Source organism: Chenopodium album, chromosome 12, assembly GCF_948465745.1.
Source record: "Chenopodium album chromosome 12, dcCheAlbu1.1, whole genome shotgun sequence".
NCBI classification, from domain to species: domain Eukaryota; kingdom Viridiplantae; phylum Streptophyta; class Magnoliopsida; order Caryophyllales; family Amaranthaceae; genus Chenopodium; species Chenopodium album.
The window spans coordinates 2,487,939-2,505,274 of record NC_137845.1 but is presented as its reverse complement, the minus strand read 5'-3'; the positions used below and the strand labels follow the sequence as shown (position 1 = coordinate 2,505,274).

The 17,336-nt window shown below is 35.2% G+C and overlaps 3 protein-coding genes across 3 annotated transcripts; 2 read left to right on the top strand and 1 right to left on the bottom strand.

Moving 5' to 3' along the window:
- The first annotated feature begins 460 nt into the window (after positions 1-460).
- Positions 461-4,058, top strand: LOC145570012 (putative protein phosphatase 2C 23). Its single transcript, XM_081628994.1, has 4 exons — positions 461-2,442; positions 2,583-2,696; positions 3,299-3,563; positions 3,662-4,058. Exons 1-4 carry the CDS (start codon positions 778-780, stop codon positions 3,775-3,777), a joined length of 2,160 nt encoding a protein of 719 aa, XP_081485120.1. The 5' UTR covers positions 461-777; the 3' UTR covers positions 3,778-4,058.
- Positions 4,059-8,528: 4,470 nt separating this feature from the next.
- Positions 8,529-10,379, top strand: LOC145571588 (uncharacterized). Its single transcript, XM_081630623.1, has 4 exons — positions 8,529-8,952; positions 9,049-9,171; positions 9,487-9,648; positions 9,733-10,379. The coding sequence occupies exons 1-4, from the start codon at positions 8,795-8,797 to the stop codon at positions 10,238-10,240; spliced, it is 951 nt and encodes a 316-aa protein (XP_081486749.1). The 5' UTR covers positions 8,529-8,794; the 3' UTR covers positions 10,241-10,379.
- A 404-nt stretch (positions 10,380-10,783) lies between these two features.
- LOC145571587 (U-box domain-containing protein 33-like) lies at positions 10,784-16,781 on the bottom strand. The gene is made up of 7 exons (XM_081630621.1): positions 16,328-16,781; positions 15,285-15,403; positions 14,613-14,707; positions 13,815-14,364; positions 12,562-13,119; positions 11,727-12,449; positions 10,784-11,336 (listed from the first exon to the last, which is right to left on the bottom strand). The coding sequence occupies exons 1-7, from the start codon at positions 16,635-16,637 to the stop codon at positions 11,154-11,156; spliced, it is 2,538 nt and encodes an 845-aa protein (XP_081486747.1). The 5' UTR covers positions 16,638-16,781; the 3' UTR covers positions 10,784-11,153.
- Positions 16,782-17,336: the final 555 nt, after the last annotated feature.

Sequence of the window (17,336 nt, the reverse complement as noted above, 5' to 3'; positions counted from 1 at the left end):
TTTTGGATAAAGCAAACATTTAAATTACGAAAATTCAAACAATAGAAGAAGTAAACTTTTAATTTATGAAAATTCAAACAATAGATAAACAACTTTGCTTAGATTAAAAGTTTATAATTAAAAAAACACATATATTAGTCAAAAACTAAAGGCAAATGAAAAAGTTGACTACAAATTAAAATGAAGCAAACCCACAATTAAATGAAGAAAATGGAAAACTCTTTAATTGAATGATTAAAAAAAGGGTGCGTAGCTTAGGGGAGATTCCTAAGTCAACGCCAACCTAACCCATTTTGCTATCCCACACTTCACATTCATACCCATTAGTGCAACTATTGTCATTATGTCATACCACCCAAATTATTATTTTTTTTCATTTGTTTTTTTTTTAATTATAAAAATTTAGAAAATTTTGACAAAGAATAACACAAAACATAAAAAACAAAAGAAAAAAAAAAAAAAGATAAAAGAAGAAGCATCCACCCCATTTTCATTTGAAAAACCTCTCTCTTTTTACTCAAAAGTCAACTCTCCCCCTACTTCTTTCCATTTCACTCCCCCCATCTTCCACGCCTCTTTTCTTTCTCTCTCTTCCAACTACCCTTTCTTTCTCTCTCCTCCATTTTTCCCTTCACCTTGATTAGCTTAGCTATGAAATTCCAATTCCGACAATAATCTTCATTTTTATCACTATTTTCAGACACCCTTTTATACAATTAACTTATACCCAATTCATTCTATTGAAAACCCAATTGTTTGCTGATTTGAAAAAAAAAAATGGGTAATGGAATCGGAAAACTTGGTATATGTTTCACGGGCTCCGGAGAGGCCCGACGGGCTAACAAGCAAGAACATGGTATGTACATGGACCAGTACGACGAGGGATTGGGCCATTCTTTCTGCTACGTTCGGCCCGACCCGACGACCCGGATGTCTAACCCGTTAGCCTCCGCATCGTCGAAGATCCACTCGGAGGAATCAGCGGCGGGTGTTTCGATATTCCGGTCGATCTCCGGCGCTTCGGTGTCGGCGAATACCTCAACGCCGTTATCCACCGCTTTTGTGGCTGACCCAACTGCCACGTCAGCCACAGCCGCCTTCTTCGAGAGCTCCACATCATTCGCTTCTGTCCCACTTCAGCCAATCCCACGCGGATCCTCCCTCAATTCGGGTCCACTCTCGGGTCCAATCAGTATTGATCGTGGGTTCATGTCGGGTCCAATTGAACGAGCCGGGTTCTTATCCGGCCCACTGGATCGCGCAGGTCCTGCTCTCTTCTCTGGACCACTTGATCGGAGCTTGTCAGTACAGGGTAACTGGGCCGGGCTCAAGCCCAAGAAACGACCCGGTTCATTGATCCGTGGGCTTCGGCATGCGATCTCGAAAACATTCGGGCAGAGCTCGGTTGCCCCGATCAAAGGTGGCGGCGGTGTTGGGCAGGATAATTGGGTGATTGGGGGGCCCTTACCTGGGCCCGGGCCCGAAATGAGTGGGAGCTTGAACATGAGCTCGGAGATGAGTTTAGGTGAGAGTGATTCATGGGAGAGCCAGAATCTTCAGTGGGCGCAGGGGAAAGCAGGGGAGGATCGTGTACATGTGGTTGTATCAGAAGAACATGGTTGGGTTTTTGTTGGGATTTATGATGGATTCAATGGTCCTGATGCTACTGATTTTTTACTGTCAAATTTGTATTCAAATGTTCAGAAAGAGCTCAAGGGTTTGTTGTGGGATGATAATAGTAAGTTTGATTCATCTTGTTCATCATCAAATCTTCCTAATAATAGCTGTTCATCTTCGGAAAGTAGTAGTAATAGTAGTAGAAGTAGTAGTTGTAGTTCAGATATTGAGTCTTGTGAGTTTTTCGACCGCGAAAATTATGCTGAAAGTAGTGTAAGTGGTGGGGAAACTGTTGATTGTGGGAATGGGAATGGTAAAAGGGGGAGGAATTCATCAAAGAGCAAGTTTAAAGGGGCAACTAAGAAATGGGAGGAGAATCAAAGGAGATGGAAGTGTGAATGGGATAGAGAAAGATTAGAGCTTGATAGGAGGTTAAAAGAGCAATGGAATAGGAATGATTCCGAGGGTAAATCGATTAATCATTCCGATGTTTTGAAGGCTTTGTCTCGGGCTTTGAAGAAGACAGAGGAAGCTTATTTAGACATTGCTGATAAGATGGTGGATGAAAACCCTGAGTTAGCTTTGATGGGTTCTTGTGTTCTTGGTATGTTGATGAAAGGGGAGGATGTTTATTTGATGAATGTTGGTGATAGTCGAGCCGTTTTGGCGCAAAATAAAGAGCCTGATCTTAGACTTGGTAAAATTGATCAGGATTTGGAAAGGATTAATGAGGAATCAATGTATGACTTTGAAGTATCAGATGGTGTCAAACCTAGTCTTAGAACTTTCCAACTAACAATGGATCATAGTACTTGTGTTGAAGAGGTAAAAGAATCAATAATCTTTATACAATTCACATTATTGTTATTGTTTATTGGTGACTTTGTCAATTGTTTGTATTTTCAATTGTAATTGAATTAGTCCCTAGTTAGCTGCTTGCTTATGATGTATGATTATGTTTTTAGGAAGTGCAACGAATTAGAGATGAACACCCAGATGATGCATTTGCCATTGTCAATGATCGCGTCAAAGGTTCTTTGAAGGTTACTCGGGCTTTTGGTGCTGGTTTTCTTAAGCAGGTATTGCATTATGTTGATCATTGATTTCAGTAGTCGAATACGTGTATTCATTGTCATCTATAAGTTTCGTAATTGACAAAGATTAGTAACTGATTGCCATTTATATACCAAAGTTGAATTTTTGAAGATTATGACATAATAGTTGCTTGATTACAGTCGTAGTTGTTGGTTGAAACAAACTAGCTAGCTAGCTAGTTGCAAGTTTATGTAGACAGCAACCAGAAACGATGTACTTGTTCTTCATTAATTTGATTTAGTTGGGGGATGAGTACCTGACTCAAATGCAACCACCTTTGCCAATTTATTGCAGTCAATGAAGTTAGACTATAAGTTTGCTCTGATTACCTAATTTGTCACATTTTTTCCATTTTCACCACTCTTGTGCCCTGCCCTTGCTGAAATTAGAAGTGTGCAATTTCTGGTATACAAAAAACCCTACCAAAAATGGATATTGTTGGATAATCATAACAATTAACAGTGTATAGATATTTGTTTACTGATGTTATTGTGTTTTAGGATTTGTTCTCTTAGCTTAGTGATCTGGTCTGAATTTTTTTTGGTATAGTGCTAGATTTAGTTCTAATGCGTTTGCAATTCTGCAGCCTAAATGGAATGATGCGCTGCTAGAGATGTTCCGAATTGACTATGTTGGGACTTCACCATATATCAGTTGTCATCCATTTTTGTATCACCTTAGATTAGGCCCAAAGGATCAATTCTTGATATTATCCTCTGACGGGCTATATCAGTACTTCACAAACGAGGAAGTTGTCGCTGAAGTGGAGCTCTTCATCTCATTGTACCCCGAAGGTGACCCTGCTCAACATTTGGTTGAGGAAGTTTTGTTTCGTGCAGCAAAGAAAGCTGGTAAACTTTCATATTCTATATCCTTTGAAAGTATATTATGTGAGTCTAAAATACATTCACAGAGTAACAGGCTAATTAAATTTGGTAATGTCCTGCAGGTATGGATTTCCATGAGTTGCTAGAAATACCTCAAGGAGATCGTCGTAGGTACCATGACGATGTCTCAATCATCATCATTTCTTTCGAAGGCAGGATATGGAGATCATGTGTATAAGTTCTACAAACGGTACAAGATGTAGAAAAGGCTAGGAAAAAATTAAAAAAAAAAAATCCAAAAAATCCAAAAAATTAAGCAAAGGTTTTTTTAATTTATTTTATTTTATCCTTGTCACCCACATAACATCATTAAAAAAGCTCTATAAAGAGCTAAAAATGGTTAGTTATGGTATTGATATGGTGATAGGAATTGTATAGACATAAAGAGGTAGTTATGCTGAGGAAAGTCCATTATCTTGTTATTATGAAGAAAAAAAATGGTGTAATTGCTGAATAAAATTGGATAATATATAAAAATTTTGTTGATCATATATCATGTCTTTTTGGTTAGTGGAAGCATTAAAAATATGAACAAAAGAAGGCATAATATTTTGAATATTATGAGTTTACTTTAGGGATGCCATATCTAAAATCTGACCCAGAAGCATCAGGGCATCATTATTAGGTTCTTTCTTAGTGCCCAGATTTTCAGGTTGACCTAATACTCTATCAAAGTTAGATGCAGTGGTCCTGTTTTTAAGTTGAAAAATCCCACTCAAAAAGATCAACTTTCTCTTTTGTTTTTCTTTTATCCTTGCCATACCAATCAAACCTAAATTAGAAGCACATTTTTATTTCTTTGATTCTGTTTTACTTCTTTTACTTTGGTCACCTTTGTAATGTCAACTGTAGATTTCACCTTTACACAGGTTATTTCCTGTTTTTGTCTTACAATTTCTGCAAATTCGGGAAAACCTTCCCCTTTAACTTAGACTATGTAAAAAGGACTTGTACTCGAATATCTGATCTGATTACATGGCCTAAACCGAAAATTATATGAGCTTATCGATCATTGAGTTGAGCTATTGATCAAGACATGGACATGCCGACATGATATGAACCATCTAAAATTAAAACGAATTACTTATCACTCGGCTCAAATTAAATTAACCTAAATTGAGTCCAATTAAATGATCTCTTTTGTTCATCTTTACTTTACCTTCTTTATTTTATTTTTTCTCTTGAAATAGACAAAAGTAGAATTGAAGTTTGAGTAAAGTTTGAAAATTTGTTGGCTTTGCTTATTTCGTGAAAAAATAGAAATGGAGTAGTACAAGTGGAGTAATAGCTAATAAAAGTAGTAAACTACTTAAAGAGGGAACTAATAGTGCAAAACAAGTCATTACCAAAACAATTAAAAGTCGTACTACAAACAATACTTAATTGTATATATAGTCAAAGTCTTCATAATTATTATCTCTCTATTATCAATGTATGTAATTACCCCCATTTCTTTTGTTAATCATACATCCTTAACTGTCCCTACTCCCTAATTGCTTATGCTCTTCTTTTTTGTCTGAATTCTAAAATGGACAGCTTTTACAATTAAAGATTGGGTTTTCCATAACTTATGTCATCCATGAAGTGTTATCATGATTAATCAATAGTGTCCCACTATTTTCTTTGTTGTTATTTTACTGTTTGTTGACTTTTTTTTTTTTTTTTTTTTTTTTTTTTTAATCTTTACAAAATTTAATTATTATTGAGTGGAGAAAGATCTTCAAACAGCAATTAGCATGCATTGTTCACTAGTCAAAAATCAAAATCTCAATCCATACTGACTCTTAACTTATTTTTGTTAAAACTTATTTATATAGAGTGACGATAAAAGAGCCAAATAACAATATTAGACAAGTAGGGTAGATAACTCGTATTATGAAAAGTTGTACGAGCACTATTTTAATGTCATGTAGGTAGGCATTTTAAGAGGAAGAGGCAGAATTAGTAAATTGAATGTAATAAAGAGAAAAGCTTCCGTCCATTAGTTGTCCAACTGCTAACTACCTTTGGATTGAATTGATAGTAAATGTAATGCAGTTAGCAGAGGTCATCCAAATGACAATTTTGTACCATTAATATTTTTGTGTAACGATATATTTTCAGTTGAGCAAGTGACCCACGACCTTACTCAGCTTCTTGCAGATGATTTCCTTATATGGGAGGTTCATGACTTATGCAGATGCAATTAAGGTGGAGGGACCTTTTTATTTAAGAATCGCTTTTTTTCGTATTGGCTGACCAACTATACTTTTGTCGAACTAACAACTATTTTTCCTTTAAAATTTCGTGTTAGATTAAAACTCCTAATTTAATCGAAAACGGTCATCTCTCAATACACTATACACCTGGCTGTATATTGAGAGCCGATTTAAATTCTTACAAGTCTCGTTGCCTCATTGCTGATATAATCATTTTTGCATTGGCTCTTTTAATATCCTTATTATTCTGTAAAATTATGTACCTTTGTACAACCAACCTGAGTTATTAATGGGTGTGATTTGGTCCTTTTCTTTTAATTTTGCTTGCCCCAATTCATTAAGCTAAGGACAGTCTTATTTTGCAATTTAAACCGTCGCATAATTTTAGGGCCCACCAAATCCATCTGGCCAATGGTTCATGTTAAGGGTCAAATTCAAAGGGGCTTGTGGGAGTTTCAATATTGGGCTGTGTGCTTTGGTTGTGCTGAACCCTTTGGGCCCCATTTTTATGGTGTTTTTGGAGCGATTAAGTTGTTAGATAAACTCAAATTAAAGTACGAAGTTTTTTATAACGTCATTCACTTTGATAGTTTTTTTTTTTTTTTTGACACATTCTTTAATAAATTATCTTGTTGATGGAAAGTTGGAAACATACTTTTTATTTAAGTATTTAAATTTGATTATTTGAAAGATAGTGTTTATTTTGTACAGTATATATTTCTGATGATTGATGGAAACTCTTTTTATTTTTTTAAAAATATGGTAGAATCTTTAGCAATTCGTCATACTACGTATAATTATTACTACGGTAGTATCAATATAGAGGTGCAAAAGGGGAAAATATGGTTACAATGTTGGCTGTTTACAAACCACGGAATATAAAGCAAAAATATTAGACAATCCAAAACTTAAAATGATTCATAATATACTCTGTAGATGGTAATAGCCTAATCGGTTCTTTTTTTTTTTAAAAAAAAATAAATTTAAGAAATAGTAATATGTTAGTTTACAATCTTAATTATTGTTATTTTTTTTGGTGCAAACAATCTCAATATTTGATTGATCCACTGAATTCACTTTAAAATATCAACATAAGGTGGGTGTATAATGTTAGTTATGTTACATTTAATATCAATCTTGTTAACTTTGTGACTATGTAAATATGTTAGCATGACACGGAGTGATATTTGACATGGTCGATATTAGGATGTCACGAAGAGATTACTTACAATAATTTTATAATTAGTTCATAACAATATTTCCAGAGTTAAATAATTTTACTATAATTGGATGAACTAAAATTAACCTTTAAATGAAACATATCATCTAAAATATCAGGAGCAATATAAGCGCGACCACAAACATATAACTCATGGTGAGTTTCTATTGCCTAACTTATAGGTAATGACTGAGTTAGCCTATACTTTAGAAATCTTTTCATAAAATACCCAAACTAGTTAAGTTTTTTTTTTTTCCTAAATTTTTAAAAATGGCCACCACAGTTATGGGTAGTATTTCAATAGCAAGGAGAAAGAAATTAATGAAATATTTCCACTCATACTATTATTTATTTATATGGCTCAAATTGGTGTTTCAGAGAACATGCATGTGCACATCAGATTATGTTTCTACTAATAGAAAGTTATATTAATCCCAGCTCCAATGAGGTAATTAAGATTTCTCTAATTAATTAGCTTTATAGAGAAATAGTAAATCCCAACTTTATTCATTCTTAAAGCATACATGGAACTTTGATATCAACTGTTGGCTCGCTCTATATATGTATAATACTCCATATGTGTACTTGAATTATTTCACTGATCAAACAAATTAGATGTTTTGATAAGCTTTTGACGATTATAAAGTAATTATTTCATTTTCTACTTTTCTATACGACTATTTTCTTTTGATTTCACAATAAGATTTCAATTAAGAAGAACAATAAAGTAATGACCGGAGTAGTACTATAATTAATTATATTTTCTTTATGAATATTTGAAGGATATACTAGTATAATTTTACGGTTTTAATTGTATATTTATAAGATTAACAATATAACTATGTCACCTATTTGACCTATATAAGAAATTGTTGTAGATTAATAATCTTGAACAAGACATTTATAATCTTATATACAACATATAAACAAACTTATGAATTGATATTATGCATTGCTATAATATGCACGTATAATTTTATACAATCCATACCAATAAAGTGTTGACTCACTTGGAAAGATTCTTATCTCAGATCCTAGTGGTTTGGGGTTTGAATCCTATCAAGTGAGGGTATTTGGAGATAAGGATTCCCTTACCATTCCCTATACTCTCAACTTCTCAAGTGCCAGACTCGCAAATACTGGACCAGAAAAATAAGAGGATTGAGATCTGATTAGGGTCCTCCTTAAAATCTATAAATACACGTATATTATTTTATAGGATACATATTCATATCAAATTCCAAGGTCCCTAGCAGGTCATACACCTAAATTGTTACACCGTCAATTAGAAGCTCAATTATCAAGCTCCCAACTTTGAAGCTTCAAAAAAGTCAAAACTCAAGAACAACTCCGAATTCAACTCCAACTTTATTAGCAGTGTACCCATCATTTTAGACTATAATATTGCAAACCATTGAATTTTCTTCACTGAAATAAATTCTTCTTTTTGGACTCAAAATTAATTTCCAAATGAAAATTACTAAATAAAAAGGTCTCTTTTGAAATCGTCACTTCTTATGCAAAATAATTCCTTTAATCTATTTTACCAAAAACATAACACAGTACACTATGTAGAGGTTGAATAAGTCCTTAGTGGATTAGTTGCAAACTAAATCCTTATCACTAATCAGCCCTCATTAATTTTGTTAGTTTGTTAATTGTACTCATTTTTATGTCTTATTAGATTCATACTTGTAACAATCATCTTATACAAGTATAATTTTTTTTTTTTTTTTTTATAATTTCTCCCATCTTTTAATTAATCTTGCTAGATAAACATGTCAATCTTAGGCTATGATAGCAATAATACTAGCCATAGCAGCAGCAATATGAGCAGCCATTCATTCTTTGAAATAAAAAAACAAGCATCTTCTTACATCAAAGAGAAGATTAAAACTGCTAGATTGGTTCTCACTGATGTTACACCAGCACAGTTGTAAGATCTTACATATTTTCTTAAACTCTTTGTAGGTTTGTTTTCGGCTTTCTTTGTTAGGGTGTGTGTTTTTGATTGTTGGGGACTTTTAAACAGGATGACAGAGGAAGCAACAACTGCTAATCCATGGTCACCGGATACTCGAATCCTAGGACTAATATCAAGGGCTGCTTTTGAAGTTGATGATTATTGGAGAATTGTGGAAATTCTGCATAACAAGTATGTCAAATTTCTTGTTCATCATATTCCTAATCATTTTCATGTATTCATTATTTTTATATCTATCGTGGCCTGGATTGTGTAGAGGAACTCATAGTTGATCTCGGGGATCAACAAAATAGTCCAATCTTGACTTATATGGTGGTACATCATATAAGCTATATGAATATGTTCTTGTGGTGGTACTGATCAGTGGCTTGTGGTGTTTGAGATCAACAAAATTTTGCTAATTTTCGAGATCAACTTATCAATCCTCACATGGTGTGCTTAATTTTCCATGATCTGAAAGATTTTTTCCATCCCCTTTGTGGTCAGATTATCAAAATTTGATAGAAAGAATTGGAGGGAATCTTACAATGCTTTGACAGTATTAGAGCACTTGTTGACTCATGGACCAGAAAGTGTTGCAGAGGAGTTTCAAACAGAGAAATTCATCATCAATAACATGGAAACTTTTCAGCATGTTGATGAAAAAGGGTAGGCAAAGTGGTAAACTAATGTCAAAAATTCTCTCAGCATTATGTTATCTGAAATTATAACATATAGTTTAGTGATATGCAGATTTAATTGGGGCCTTGCTGTGAGGAAGAAATCAGAGAGAGTATTGAAGTTGCTCGAAAAGAGGCCTCTCCTCAAGGAAGAAAGAGAGCAGGCTAGAAAGCTAACAAGAGAGATTAAAGGGTTTGGTAGCTTTTCTGGAAGATCAGCCTCCCTATTTGAAGACTCGTTGACTATGTATGGTAGGAGCCATTCCCAGTTCAATGAGCATGGATGTGATGGGAAACCTCTGGAAAAGAATGGTTCAAATCAGCCTCGAGTAATCTTTCTAGATCACGATGGTAAGGATGACAAACCCAGAACTGTAAAGAGGTTTCTGAAAGAAAATAAGGCACCAAAAAATGAGACAAGGAAAGAAGATTGGCTTGGTTGGAGCAATAATACGGGGGAGAAAAATCTGCTCTTGAATGAAAATAGCGATGAGGTACTTATAGAAGAGGAAGATCATCCTTTTAATGATACTGAGGAACATAATAAAGTGTCTTTGTTGGCTGCTTCAAAAGAGGATTAAGAACAGATGAGTTTGTTTTCTGTATTTTAGTTACAGGTCCTGCAAGCGCAATTTGCAGGTTGCATATCATAAACAGAGCATGTTAGCTTGTCTAAAATGTTAACCTTTGGTTATCAGAGATCTTAATTTCAATATATGAAAAAGAGAATGCTGTAGAATGCAAGAAAGATACCAAAATTGTTGTTGTACATTTACCTTTGATGCAATTTTCTTGACAGTTTTGTGCTGCAATTACAAGGTTCTTTTGGGTTGACAGTGTTAAGAATATGGTTATACAGGTAGAAGATTATTAAGTCGTTAGCTTCATAACCATGCATTAGAGTTGCACATTTTGGAAAATCTCTCCATTCTAGCAGACTTGCAGTATCAAACAAGTAAAAATGCATGAGCATTTTAAGTGAAATAATAGGAAACAAGAATAAAATATTTACATGGATTGAAACTATGGAATAGAGTAAATTCTACAGGCAGTATATGGGCCGAAAAAAAAAATATATATATATATATATATATCAATGCTTTCAGAGTTTCAGTGACATGATATCAGAGAAAGATAATGCTAGTAGTATATTGTATTGCACAGTACACAAAGTACAACAAATTTACCCTGCAAAAGAAATGGCACTCGGTATAGTTTGCTATTGTCATTAAATAGTGTTTATCCTATAGACAGTAATACAATATATACTCAATCTAACCTTAGATTTCTTGGTTTTACACAACAAAGGAGCACACAATTTCTTACTCCCTATTCTTACATTCTCCTGGTTGCTCATCAGAGGCAAAACTTTCAGATACAATGACATGTATGATTGCGCCATCTACAACTCTGGAAGCAATACCTAGTTAAGTAGTTAGTAATACAGCTGTACAGGGTTATTAACATAGATTAACTGCACGCGCATGTGAAAAATCAATATTTGCACATCCATTCTTGAGCAGCTAGTCTCAAAGAATTATTTGGAGTAAGATGCAGATGATCCAATCTCAAATTGGTCATAGGAGAAGTTTCTCGACCATTTTCTAACCACTCACGAATGGCTTCTCCCTCATAGGTAAACCCATCAGCTGCTACTTGAGGGTCACACATGATTTCCTGAAAGGAAATGGTGAAAGAGTTTAATGGAAGCTTAGGCATGCCAAATATATACATACAGTTACAGATTACTTAAAGATCAGCAGAACCCATATATTAAAAATTATTGATGAAAAATAAGGAGGGAAAGAGAAATGACGCATATGATTGTCGCAAACAAGCTCTTCATGTCACAGCTTGGGTACATGGGCAAACTAACGCAGAATTACGTAAAAATCCCCCTCAATAGATAAACATAAATGAGCTAAAGACTGGTTTCTGTTGTTTCAACATCACCCCTTTTATAAAAAATCTTCCATATTTACTAGTCACATAACTTGAAAAATTCAAGATAAAAACTCCACACTGCAAACTCAGAAGTAACTGATGGTATGCAATTATCTCACTGACCTGAAGGATTGGGCAAAGAAAGAAAGATGGCACTGGCCGCTCTTTTGAGATATGGAGCTGTTGAAGCTCTTTCACCAGAGAGGGTGTCAGCTCTGGCCTAACCCGACTATTCTGTTCACAGAATCTCAAAGCCACATCAGTCAATTTTTCTGCCACAAATGGTCCCCATTCCCCTGCAGATGAATCCAGGATTGAATCTAACTTTCCACTGGAAACTGCTCTACGGACGCGTGTTACCAATCCAACTGGAGGCTGTCCAGTTAGTAGCTGCAATATAATGACGCCAAATGAGTATATATCAGATTTCGTCGACAATTTGCCTGTTCTATGAAATTCTGGATCTCTATATGGGAAGGCGCCTTGGGGATCAGGATAATGGCTATAGCTAGAGGAAGTCAGATTATCCTGCGACAGTAACTTGGTGAAACCAAAATCACCAATTTTGCAGTGTAGATCGGAATCTAGAAGGATGCTTTCGAGTTTCAGGTCACCATGGATTATCTTTTCCGGATGCGAGGTATGAAGAAATAAAAGGGCAGTTGAAATCTGAGAGATGATTCTAGCTCGGAGCTTCCATGAAAGAGGTGTAATGTTGTTTTTCTGAAAGAGACGCCATTGGAGAAACCCATTGGGTACAAAATCATATACAAGCGACCAGGCCTCTGGACATACACCGATCAAAGTCACCAAATGAGGGTGGCGTAGCTTGCCGAGAGCCTGAACCTGCAAAGGTAGTTAGTATATAAGTTTCATCTCTACATTTCAATTGTTAATGAACTTTGATATAAAAAAAAATAAAATAAAAAACCTATTTCAGAATGAGAAGGAAAAAAACCTGTTTCTGAAATTGTGACGGGCCTTGGATGTTGTGTGCATGGAACCTTTGTATGGCAACAGTTTTACTCAGCAGTTCTCCCTTGTAGATGCAACCATATCCCCCTTCAACTAGCTTAAAGCTATCGGAAAAATTGCATGTCGCAGTTTGCAGGTCCAGTAGAGTAAACTCCACTAACTCTGGCACGTCATCCAGAAGCCCCCCATATCCATGGCGGTTCGAACTACCAAGGCCAGTACGCCTGCGACTTCTCCACTTCTCAAGCCAACGTTCAGCTTCTATTTTCTGTCTTTCAATCTTTTGTTTTTCTTGACGCAAACTTGCAATACAAACTTGGACAAGTTTCAGCTCCCCAGCTGCCTCATCACTACGGCGGTTGGCCTCCTGGACACGACTATCAAAAACAGCTACATTCCTCATAGTCTTCTGGAGCTCTCCTGTAACTTCTAGTCTTTCCTCTAACAACCTTTGTTGTTCATCCATCAAGCTTCTTAGAGAATTTTCAGCTTCCTCTCTAAGTTCAGCTTCACGAGTTTGAACAGATTCAAAGTCCTTCACCTAAGGAGACCACACAGAATTTGAGATACTTAGTGAAAAGATAAGATCGTGGTTGATGACAACTAATAGCAGAACTACTCGCAAATAAAAACTCAAAGCTCATAAGAATAAGCATTAAGCATCTCTTTTCATTCTGAATAAATGCCACATTAAGCATAAATTCAGTCCAAATTCACAGTCTGTCCTCAATTCTGCCTCTTACTTTCAAGTTTCTACAATAGTGAAAACTACTTACCATAACATATGCATACAATATAGAAAAAGCATGTATGAATTCAAACTCTACAGGACATAATAAAGTGCCAACTCTGACAGTATCAGGAATACCTGACTGATACAATGTACAGAATAAATATGTTTTAAATGAGGAAACAGTGCAAAGAAAAGAATAGCATCAATAATAGTTGTTAGGACTAGGTTAAAATCTGAAATTATATGTGGAAGTTGTTAGACCATGCCAATTAGTTGAATTTTTATCATTTTCAGAGAAAGCACAACTTATAGAGATAAACTGTTGAAACTGTTATATATATATATATATATATATATATATATATATATATATATATATATATATATATATATATATATATATATGGTAAACTTCTGGCTTTAGGAAAGTTAATACTCTGTATTTAACAAATGCCAAATTCCTAAACTGCAACCAAAATAATGGTCAGAGCTCAGAAAATCACCTTCCTCATAGCCTTCAATGCTTCAGCTTCCAGCTCCTTGCGCTTCAATATTTCCAAACATGCTTCATTTCTTGAAGTTTCAACTTCTGCTTTTGCTTCCAAAAGCTGACCATACAGATGATCTTCCTCCAATTTGAAGCCAGAATCTCTGGAAACCTTTTCCCCCATGGATGTACTTGTTGCAGAACCATTGCTGGTTGAGCTTCGAGCATATTCAGGGTCCAAAGTGTTTTCTAAACTAGGTAATAAAAAATCTTCATCAGAGGGATCCTCCTGATTCAAATCTTTTATCTCAGAGCACTGCATGCTCAGGCGAGAAGAACTACCACCACGATTAACTGGATTGTATAGACAATCACTATTCTTATACGGTAAAGATTTTGACCTTAAACCTTCTGTCAGCTCATCTGCCTGACAAGTTGTAGCTTTCTCAAACGCTTCTTTTGTCCGTACATGCTTCCCTTTATGGATGAACCATATCTCGCAAAATGCTGGAGCACTTTTGGCAGTATAAAATTCTTTATGAGAATGCTTTTTTACCTTCACGCAACTGCACCATATAAGTTGAGCACAATAAGATAAATTTTTGAATGTCAATGACAAACCCCCACCACTAAGGACCTAGGGAGACATTTAAGGAAAAAGGAGAATTGTAGAAAGGATGGACAAAATAAGAAAGATCAAAGCAGCGTTGAGATATAATTAGTCGCTGAAAGCTGCATTAAACATATTTCTCAAACATCCATGGTGTTTAGTCCTAAAGAAAAGATAACATAATATTCAATGACTGAGACTGACCCCATAATGAGCTTCTGCATGCCATGTTTCATGACCAGACCCATGAGTCCTTTGTGAACTTGCCCATCTTCGGTGATAATACTGCTTGCTTTTACCTGCCAAAAACAATCACCACATCCAGTAATTTTTTACAAAGTACTGCTATGGTTCATCAGATTAACAACATTTAATTACATTATGATTTAGAAAAGACAGAGGAATGAGCTGGCAAGGGGGAAAATGAAAATATCTTAAGAATGCGAGTAGATAAAAAGGTGAGCATTGGTTTGCCCCTTTTTTGCACTATAGCAAATTAGAAACAAAGAAGAAGAAATTCTTCATATTTATTGCATTCTAAACAAAAAACAGTAGCTGGAGTTGATTCCATTATTAAGCTGGAGTTGATTCCATTATTAGGATAAATCAATTGTTTACTGAGATAATCAAGCTTTAATTTTGCAGGTTCTAGTAAAGCTATGCAGCCACTTTATGTAATATTGAAGACGAACTAGTCGTATAGCAGAAAATGCAAGTCCAATTTCAATCAACTAAAAGAGAGAGGGCTTTCAATAAATCAATGTACTCAACAACATCTACACTCAAGACAACCATTACCCTTTATCAAGCCTCAAAGCAATAAACTTAAGTTTCAAGCTATGCAAATCAGCCCCTAATCTGAACATGAGAATTCACCTTGGCTCTATAGCAAAAGTCCAAGTAAGCACGGATAAGTTTCTCCATTTTCCCCCTCTCCTCATTCCTGTATGCAGTCACCACTACTGCATTTGCTTGCATTGCTGGTAGTTTTCCCACTGCATCGCAGAAAAACCAACAGAGATAGCAGTACAGTCAAATAACAATCTTGTCGCCATAAGTTGTAGGCTTACATGTATCACGAGACATACTCATGTTGCAGAAAACATGTATTAATTCATGTTTCACAAAAAATGAGCGATCCTATCTACATTCTTTAGGATTAGTTAGGACACTCACTATTTTAGACTCCATATCTCTTACTTCATATAATATTTTGGTGATTATTGTGAACATCAGAATGAAACTTCTTCATCAAAGACGCTAGAATTTGTTATATACACCCAGGTGTATCGAGGATCATTTGCTCATTTAATCAACAAATGAGCAAATAATATTCTTACTTATTTGTTGATTGAATGATCAAATGACCCCGGGTATACATAATAGGCTCTCCAAAGGCGCAAAACAGACAAGAAAACGCCAAGCAAACCTCAGAGTTCACTCAATAGTCATTGCTTTAATAATCTTTTAACCAATTTTATTGCCGATCATTCTTTAAGTCACAAATAATATTACATCGGAAATTAACAGCCACATTGTCCCAATCCCTTGTCATTAAGTACTCACTATGGTCACACTATAGCACCCCTAATAGTTGTCTGCTTCCAATTTTATTCAATTACAGAAATATTTGAAAATCTAGCCATAATTCACTTCTAATTTAGGAAATGTAACAATTTTTTTTTCCCGGACATTCCAAAACAGTATATACGCCAGTATTAACCAAAAGAAATGGACTAAATTGCCAAGCATCTAAAAGATGTAAGCTGCAATTGACATGATTCAATCAAACAATCAAATTTCCTATGATATTACACCCCTTTAACTAATGAACTCAGCAACTTCAACCAAATAAAACAGGATATAATTTTCTAAAATTCCAGAAATTAACAAAACAAAATAGAAGAGAGAGAAATTACAGAGAGTAGGGATGTAAGGAGAAGGTTGATGAACATGAACAAGGCAAATATCAGAGTTTGGGAAAGTACGAAACGTCCATCGAAGCAAAGAAACGGTCTTCTCCTCGGACCTTCCAACAGCAACATACACTTTCTCTCTCCTCGTTGCATCTTCTTCGATGTTCGTCAAACTCGAGCTCAACTCGGTCCGACTCGGTTGCCGTTCCAACTCGGCGCCGTAACTCGTCATTGAGAAAGAAGGTGAGGAGGAAAACCGGGAGTACCGGTCAACGGTTGGGTCAGGCAAGGGGAATGGGGTCAGAAGCTCCATTTGTTAGCGTAGAATCCGGTGATAATTGGCATCAGCGCCGGTAGCAGGTACATAAGAGCGCGCTTGATTGAAAGGACAAGGGAGACTTTTGGGGGTTTAGAAGGATGACTAATGTGAGAATAATATGACTTCTTTCGGGATTAAAGGAAGATTAAGGAAATAGGAAATGATATGTTGCTAGTGTTACAACTTACAAGTATTAAGGCTTGTTCTCATTGACTGAACTGAACTGAACTGAACTTATTAGAGCTGAATTGAACGAAATATTTTATGAGAGAAGGAAATTAAGAACTGAAGTGAAAATAATATGAAGAGAACAAACTCTTAATTTATATGGAGTACTTCCTAATATAAATGTAAATAATTAATCGTACTAATTTATAAACATAAGTTTTTTTTTTTTTTTTTTTAAAAAAAAAAAAAAAAAAAAATTAGTGTTTATAGAGTCACAAGGGCAAGGTGATGAGAATCGATTCCAAGATATTTTGAAATCGGGAAAAAATTCTAGCCACTTGAGTTATCCCTACTCTCAACATAAGATTGATTAGTGACGGAATCAAGAATTAGATATAATAGTTCCTTTTTGTTTTTGGTGGGTGAAGTGTCATTTTCAAGACTTGTATTTTTGGGTGTAAGGAGAGGCAAAATACAAAATTTCCTCTTTCTTTCTCAGCTAGCGTAACATTTGTAAATTGACTA

Excerpts from the sequence above, each read along its gene's own strand:
- LOC145570012 (XM_081628994.1), top strand. The coding sequence starts at position 778 with ATGGGTAATGGAATCGGAAAACTTGGTATATGTTTCACGGGCTCCGGA. Across the intron at positions 2,443-2,582 it reads ATAGTACTTGTGTTGAAGAG|GAAGTGCAACGAATTAGAGA; the intron begins GTAAAAGAATCA and ends TTATGTTTTTAG. Across the intron at positions 3,564-3,661 it reads TCGTGCAGCAAAGAAAGCTG|GTATGGATTTCCATGAGTTG; the intron begins GTAAACTTTCAT and ends AATGTCCTGCAG.
- LOC145571588 (XM_081630623.1), top strand. The coding sequence starts at position 8,795 with ATGTCAATCTTAGGCTATGATAGCAATAATACTAGCCATAGCAGCAGC. Across the intron at positions 8,953-9,048 it reads GATGTTACACCAGCACAGTT|GATGACAGAGGAAGCAACAA; the intron begins GTAAGATCTTAC and ends ACTTTTAAACAG. Across the intron at positions 9,172-9,486 it reads GTGGAAATTCTGCATAACAA|ATTATCAAAATTTGATAGAA; the intron begins GTATGTCAAATT and ends CTTTGTGGTCAG.
- LOC145571587 (XM_081630621.1), bottom strand. The coding sequence starts at position 16,637 with ATGGAGCTTCTGACCCCATTCCCCTTGCCTGACCCAACCGTTGACCGG. Across the intron at positions 14,708-15,284 it reads ACTTTTGCTATAGAGCCAAG|GTAAAAGCAAGCAGTATTAT; the intron begins GTGAATTCTCAT and ends TGTTTTTGGCAG. Across the intron at positions 11,337-11,726 it reads TTCTTTGCCCAATCCTTCAG|GAAATCATGTGTGACCCTCA; the intron begins GTCAGTGAGATA and ends ATTTCCTTTCAG.